Genomic DNA, 7,500 nt, shown 5'->3' on the forward strand with positions numbered 1-7,500 from the left:
CCACCTTGGTTAGTTTGGGTGTTTTTACTGTTTACTGTGTGTGTGTGTGTGTGTGTGTGTGTGTGTGTGTGTGTGTGTGTGTGTGTGTGTGTGTGTGTGTGTGTGTGTTGTGTGTGTGTGTGTGTGTGTGTGTGTGTGTGTGTGTGTGTGTGTGTGTGTGTGTGTGTGTGTGTGTGAGTGTGTGTGTGTGTTACTGTAGCCTCGGGGAGAGCTGGAAAGCTAAGGCAGCAGTTCTGTCAAATATGTTATCTGACCTATCTGATCGCTCTGGGCTGTGTGTGTGTGTGTGTGTGTGTGTGTGTGTGTGTGGTGTGTGTGTGTGTGTGGTGTGTGAGAGAGAACCAGAGAGGGAGAGAGAGAGAGAGCGAGAGAGCATATGTTTCTCTATGGGTGATGGTTAAAACAGCCTTTCCATCCTAACTCTGGTTAAAGATGGACAGATGGGAAAAACAAGCAAGGAGTAAAGAGGAGGGGATACACAAAAATAGGAAACAGGAGTATGTGTGGGGGGGGGGGGGGGGAGTAAATTAAGTTAAGCAGCTCACTTCTGAAATAAACTTAATAACTAACAAAGAGGGATATTAGCTTAAATTAGTTTTAGAGTATGGGATAGAAGTCTTATTAAGCAGTAAGAAGCTGTTGATACCTAAAGTGAGACAGACACCAAAATGTAACCTGCCAACACTTACACACCTGTGATGTCAAACTTGAAGTCACCGTCTGCAGACTGGTGCGCTAATCACTGGCACCTGTGATGTCACAAGTGAAGTCACAAGGTGGATACTGCAGACCTAAAGACCGAAGCTGTTTGACAAGGTAAGGTATTTACACCTTTTTCTTTCTAACTTTGTGGAGGTGTTGCGGTTTTGTCTTGAGGTGTGACAGATTATATCAGAGACAGAAATGAGAGCGGTATTGTGGGAAGGAAGCAGACAGATAAATGGGGCCAAGCGATATTTCAATTATAATTGTTCTGCACTCTGTGGTGTCGTTTCTACACGTTATCAAATTAATTAATCAACACATAATGATCCTCGCTTTAGATCCACAATCGAATTCCTCCCTTAATGAGAAAGTATGACCCAGAACGGATTACAATACAAAGTTTGATATCTCCAAACTGTGTGAAACGCATTATTATTTTAAAGATAATAATCTAATCAAATAATCTCATTCTAATTTCCTCGAGTTCCTACGTCACTCTGAATAACAAAGAACAAAGACCTAAAATAAAGCAAGCAGTATACTTAAAAGAGGAGAAAAAACCTCACAAAACTTATTTTTCTGCATTTCTTGCACCTCTGATTATGTAACTCGCTAAAATCGCCACAGGTGAACATTGTGTGCAATTGGTCAGAAATCTTTTGGGGGGTTTTATTCCATCATCAGAGTTGTTATTTCTCATCTCCATGGGGACCCCGCCGGTCGCAAAAGAACAATGCTATTGAAGTATGTGGCTCACAGCATGGAGAGATCCACTTGAATAAAGGTAGGCGTAAACCAGTGGAACGAGCCACTTCTACCTTTTCTACTGTCCCTTCTCCAACCAAGCCATCTGCCTTCAGCAAGACACATATCCCGGCTGGTATGGGGGGTTTCCCGCTGCTAAATAAGCAAAGCGCTTTGAAATCTGAGCTATCTGCAGCACGTGTTTGACCTTGCACCATGTACCACTACTGCCCCGTCCGCTGGCTGCATGTTTAAGAAACTAGGTTGGGCTTTTTAACTTTAAATAAATATGAACTGGCTTCGGATAAAAGCGTCAAATGGCTAAATGTAAACGTGGTTTGAAGTCAGTCATAGCAGGAGGGCTCACGCTGAAAAACCACAAAGCCCAGAAGCCTCGTTCGGCTCCCAGGTATAATGAGGGCCCACACACCTTGACACGCTGGAGTGGCATGTGTGTGTGTGTGTGTGTGTGTGTGTGTGTGTGTGTGTGTGTGTGTGTGTGTGTGTGTGTGTGTGTGTGTGTGTGTGTGTGTGTGTGTGTGTGCGTGCGTGTGCGTGTGCGTGTGTGTGTGGGCGCGCGGGGGGGGGTTCACTAGCAGGCCAGGATCGGCCCCCTTTCCCTATGCGTCTTGGATTTCCTCCCCTCGGAGAGTGGGGAGGAAGGGAAACCACATGGAAGGGAAGGTTAGCGGTTAAGTGTGGCCGGGCCATCTGATGACCCATCCATTCCACGCACACACAGAGATGAATATCTGGGAGCCAGAGGGAGCCAAACCCGGAGCTACAATCAGCTGAGCAGAGCTTTTTCTAGAAGATTCCATAGTTTCCATACCCTCACGAGATGAGCAGAGAGTTGAGAGAGGAAGGAGCGACGCTGGAGGATAATTACTTCTAGGATCTGGTGTGTTTGTGTGTGTGTGTGTGGTTGTGTGTGCGTGCATGTATGTTTTTGTGTGTTTGTGTATGTATTTGTGTGTATGATTCTCTATCTTCTAAAGTTTAGAACATAGACAATCATACACACACAAACAGACACAACCATATCAATGACTAAATTAAGAAATTAACACGTTTAGAATCCAAACCGTGTTAATCTTTTAATTTTTTCATTACTTGAATTGCATTGAGAATACCTTTGATAAAACTGAAAATTCCCAATAAAACTGTTCGTAAGTTATGTACTTGAATGAAAACTGTTCAGCAACAGGACCAGTCATGTGACTTACTGTCTAGCTCCGCCTCCACGTTGCCGTGCCCACCATGGCCGTGCGCTCCGCTGGCCGTGCGCAGGGACCAGGTGACCCCTGACCTCGGGTCAGGTAACCAGCCACACAGGTTCTGCTCGAAGTCACACACACTCGACAGAGAGGGAGTGGTGACTGGAGAGAGAGAGAGCGAGCGAGAGAGAGAGAGAGAGAGAGAGAGAAAGAGAGCGAGAGAGAGCGAGAGAGAGAGAGAGCGAGAGAGAGAGAGAGAGAGAGAGAGAGCGAGAGAGAGAGAGAGAGAGAGAGAGAGAGAGAGAGAGAGGAAGACGAAGAGAGACAGATAAAGATCGACCGAAATAGATGGAGAGAGAAAAAAAATACAGTGAAGTATCGGTGGAAGTAGGGGAGGAAGAGAGAAAAAGAAAGGGGGAAATATTAATACATTGATTTATATCATAACTCTGTGAAACTCATCACATTGTGCCTATTCAGAAGAATTATTGGAAAGCAGATTTTTTCAATTCCCCACCTGTTGCCAAACAGTACACTCGACACCCCGAAACTAATCAAAATCCCCTTTTTACCGCATGGCAGAAATATGCCCATAAAAATCATATCACTCTACATCCCCAACGTGCACGTTGGTGAATTTGTCTGTGTGCATATGCGTATGAGTGCGTATCTGTGTGTCTTTGTATGTATCTAAATATGTGCAGATTTGTGGTGTATGTAAATGTGTGTGTGTGTGTGTGTGTGTGTGTGTGTGTGTGTTGTGTGTGTGTGTGTGTGTGTGTGTGTGTGTGTGTGTGTGTGTGTGTGTGTGTGTGTGTGTGTGTGTGCGTGTGTGCTTCTGTAAAACATCTGTAACGAATGCTTGTTGAATGAGACGTTCTCTCACTTGGGTTCCCCTCAGGGAGCTAACTCTGAAAAACCACAAATCCCAGAAGCCTCGTCGGGCTCTCTGGCATAATGAGGGCCCACACACCTTGACACGGTGAAGTGGAGTCGAGTGGGGATGTGTGTCTGTGCATGAAAGTGTGTGTGTGAAGGGGGCAATCTTGTGGTTACTGTGTCTAACTCCCAGCTGAAAGGATCTACCTGTAGGCACCAGAGAGCATGATGCCCTGGCTTGGGATAAAAGCTTCTGTAAATAACTAAAGACCACTAACAGCATGGTAGACATAAAGGTAGTAGTAGTGATTGCAGTAGTAGCAGTGTTTTTGTTTACCGGATCTCATTGGAGCGGTGGTCTCTTCTGGTCTTGGTGGGGTGGGTGTGGTTGGGTCAGGTATGGTCGTGGTTTCTGTGCAAATAAAAAAACAAGATGAGAACAGGTTAGAAGACCGGAGGCTACAGAACCATGGACAGTTAGAACACACTGTTTATCTCCACTGGAAGTACAGTATGTGAGAGTAGAGCAGACCATGATTGAATCACAGAGGGAGGGGAAGTCGTAGGGAACTACTGAATGGGAATATTTGTTTGGAGATTTTCTGAAGGAGGGAACATTTTGAGGAATTGGCTTGGGACTCCAGTACTCTCTCACTCTCTCAGCAAAGTGCTGTTAGTGTGTTCTGCAGTTGAACGGAATTCGTTCTAAAATTATTCAAACCAAAACTGGCAGACACTCCAAATCACAGTAAAAAAAATTAAATAAAATTGATATTAAAAATAACTGAAAAAACAGATTTTAAGATTCTTTAAAACTGCTGTGTTCAATTTTCTGCTGGTGGCGGTGGCATCGAAACGCAGAACCCGGGAACATGACAGAGTGGGGTTAAGAACCAAGGTGGCACCTCACTGATGCCTGTGCCATGCCATTCATTACTACACACAGTTGGCTGGCACACACACAAACACACACACACACACACGCACACACACACACAAAAACCAACTCATACATACACACTGATTCACGGGCGTACCAACATGCACACGCACACACACACACACACACACACACACACACACACACACACACACACACACACACACACACACACACACACACACACACACACACACACACACACACACACACACACGTATGCAACCTCATACACATATGCCCACACCCAAACCCACACACAGGTAAAGAGGAGTGTGTTGATTGATGCTACACTTAGGCTGACCTTGGCACCCACCCGCATGGAAGCCACATATGATAGATCACACAAACACACACATGCACACCCACACACACCCACACCCACACATATACACACTCACACAAAAACATCAGGCATGGGGTATTTCACTGTAACCCTGAGACCTGAAGGTTTTAACAAGCAGCCTTCTACTGCTGCTCACATTCTCTACACAGAGTTGAAGACTTTACCAGCTGTGCAAGCGTGTGTGTGTGTGTGTGTGTGTGTGCGTGTGAGAGTGTGTGTGTGTATTTGTGTGCGGTTGGGAGGGTATGTATGCATGCAATATAAGTGTGTGTGAGCATGTATGTGAGAGAGACAGTGTGAGGGATTGAGTGAGCGCTTGTGTGTGGTTGTGTGTGTCCGTGTGGGTGCGTACGGCTGTGGGTTTGTGTTAGTGCGTGCGTGTGTGTTTGTGGTTTTGTGTGTGTGTGTGCTGACGTAAATGAACAGCAGATTGCCTGGCTCGTGTGCTTCGTCCGGCAAACCTAAAAACGACTCTCTCCTTCTTTCTCCCTTCTCTCTGCTGCTCTCTCTTCTTCGATTGTTCCTTCCTTCTCTTCTCTCTCCTTCTCTCTCTTTCTACAGTTCATTCCTTCCTTCTCCTCCTCTCTCTTTTGTGATTTATTTGAATCCTTCTCTTTTTTTATATCTTTTTTGAATATATTCTGTTGTGTATCTTTTGGTTTATTTCCTTCTTCCAATTTTCTGCCATTCTTTCTCTCTAATTTTCCATTCTTCTTTCTTTATCTTTTCTTTCTTTATTTCATAATGTGGTCATATCGTTCTTTCCCTCTCTCTGTCTTCTATATTTTCAAATTGTCTTTCTTTCCTTTGGCCTCAACCCTCGGTCCTTTCTATCTGTGGCCATGCCAGGTCCATAAAGTATTATTTTGATATAAACCCCCTCACCAAACTCACACAGTGTTCTTTTATCCAGCTGTTGTATCTGTTTTTCATCTGCCACGGAGGTGAAATCTTATCTCATGCTGTTTCTCTTTTACCAAAACCACAATTTTCTTTGACATAACTCTCTCTTCTGTGTTCTCTCTCTCTTTTCTGTCATCTCCTCCCCAGCCAGACCCCTACGCTCTACCTTTTATCCTTTATAGTTTATTTTATTTGGATCCAAATCTCTGTCTCTTTCTCTCTGTCTCTTTCTCTCTCTCTCTATCTCTCTCTCCACCCCCCTCTCCGTCCCCCCTCTCTCTCTCTAAGTTCGATTTTTGAATTAAATGATTTCTCTCTCCCAAAGTCCCACTCTCTCTCTGGGTCTCTCTCCCATCCTGTACATTCTGTAACTCTAGCTCTTGTTGTTCTACGGCGGTTTGAACCACAAACTGACTGTTGATTCACCGCCTTGGTTTACTTTCCATGTTTCCATGACTCACATTGTGTGTGTGTGTGTTTGTGTGTGTGTGTGTGTGTTTGACGTGTGTGTTCTTCTGCGAATTTGTGTACGTGTCTGGAAGTGTGTTTTTTATGTTTATTTAGCCTGTGTGTATGTGAATTGTGTATTGTGTGAGCGATTGTGTATGTGTGTGTGGTGGTGTGTGTGTCTATGTGTTTAATTTGCCTGTGTGTGTGTGGGTTGTGTGTCTGTCAAGTAACTGAACTCAATTAGCCCTTAATCGTGCCCTTTGGTGGTTGATCCCTATCTGTGTGTGTCTGTTTTGTGTGTTGTGTGTGTGTGTGTGTGTGTGTGTGTGTGTGTGTGTGTGTGTGTGTGTGTGTGTGTGTGTGTGTGTGTGTGTGTGTGTGTGTTGTGGTGTGTGTGTGTGTGTGTGTGTGTGTGTGTATGTTGTGTGTGTGTACGTCACATGAATGATTATAGTAACCCTTGCTTACAGGGTTACTATGTTCAGAGTGAAAGTAACTCTTCAGTAAATATTATGCACCATTTAATACATTTACCTTATCATTCTCCCACAATCTAACACACACACACACACACCACACACACACACACACACACACACCCACACACACACACACACGCACACCACGCACACACGCACACACGCACACACGCACACACGCACACACACACACAAACACACACACAGGCATTAACTCATGATAAGTGGCCCCCCTGCCACTTCAGGTTTGAAAGCTGAATTAATTTAGTGCCCTTTACTGTTGCAATTAGCCCCCCGTATAGAGAGAGAGAGAGAGAGAGAGAGAGAGAGAGAGGAGAGAGAGAGAGAGAGAGAGAGGAGAGAGAGAGAGAGAGAGAGAGAGAGAGAGAGAGAGAGAGAGACACGAGAGACACACCCATAATTCCTCTGACCACACTATTGTCAGACTGCGAGACCCCCTACTTAACTTCAAACATACAGTATCTATTTAAAACATACCGCACAGATCTACCTCCATCAACAGAGTATACTGCTTGCATCTTCACTATACATTCTGCATTCCTTAAATTCTTAATAGATCTATTCCCCTCTCCTCCTCTCTTGTCCCTCACCAGATATCCTCCTCTTCAACCACTCCCTCTACTCCCCTCCTCTACTATTTCCCTTATTCTCTGGTCTCTCCTCTAATATCCACATCTTCAACCGTTCCCTCTACTCCCATCTCTCTTCTTCTCTGGTCCCTCTGGTCATATCCTCCTCTTCCACCATTCCCGCTACTCTTCACCTCTCTCCTCTCATCCTCCTCTCCCTCTCTCCTTCTCTCTCCTTTCATCCCCC

The 7,500-nt window shown here is 44.9% G+C and overlaps 1 protein-coding gene across 3 annotated transcripts in view; it reads right to left on the bottom strand.

Moving 5' to 3' along the window:
* Positions 1-7,500, bottom strand: part of nrp2b (neuropilin 2b) — an 88,784-nt gene that overhangs the window by 20,907 nt on the left and 60,377 nt on the right. For all 3 annotated transcript variants that reach the window (XM_056579668.1, XM_056579667.1, XM_056579666.1), the window contains exons 11-12: positions 3,883-3,957; positions 2,676-2,828 (exon numbers count right to left, since the gene is read on the bottom strand). In XM_056579668.1, coding sequence (XP_056435643.1) covers positions 2,676-2,828; positions 3,883-3,957 — 228 coding nt within the window. The remainder of the gene's footprint in view (positions 1-2,675; positions 2,829-3,882; positions 3,958-7,500) is intronic.

The sequence above is a fragment of the Gadus chalcogrammus genome, chromosome 20 (genome assembly GCF_026213295.1).
Source record: "Gadus chalcogrammus isolate NIFS_2021 chromosome 20, NIFS_Gcha_1.0, whole genome shotgun sequence".
NCBI lineage: Eukaryota > Metazoa > Chordata > Actinopteri > Gadiformes > Gadidae > Gadus > Gadus chalcogrammus.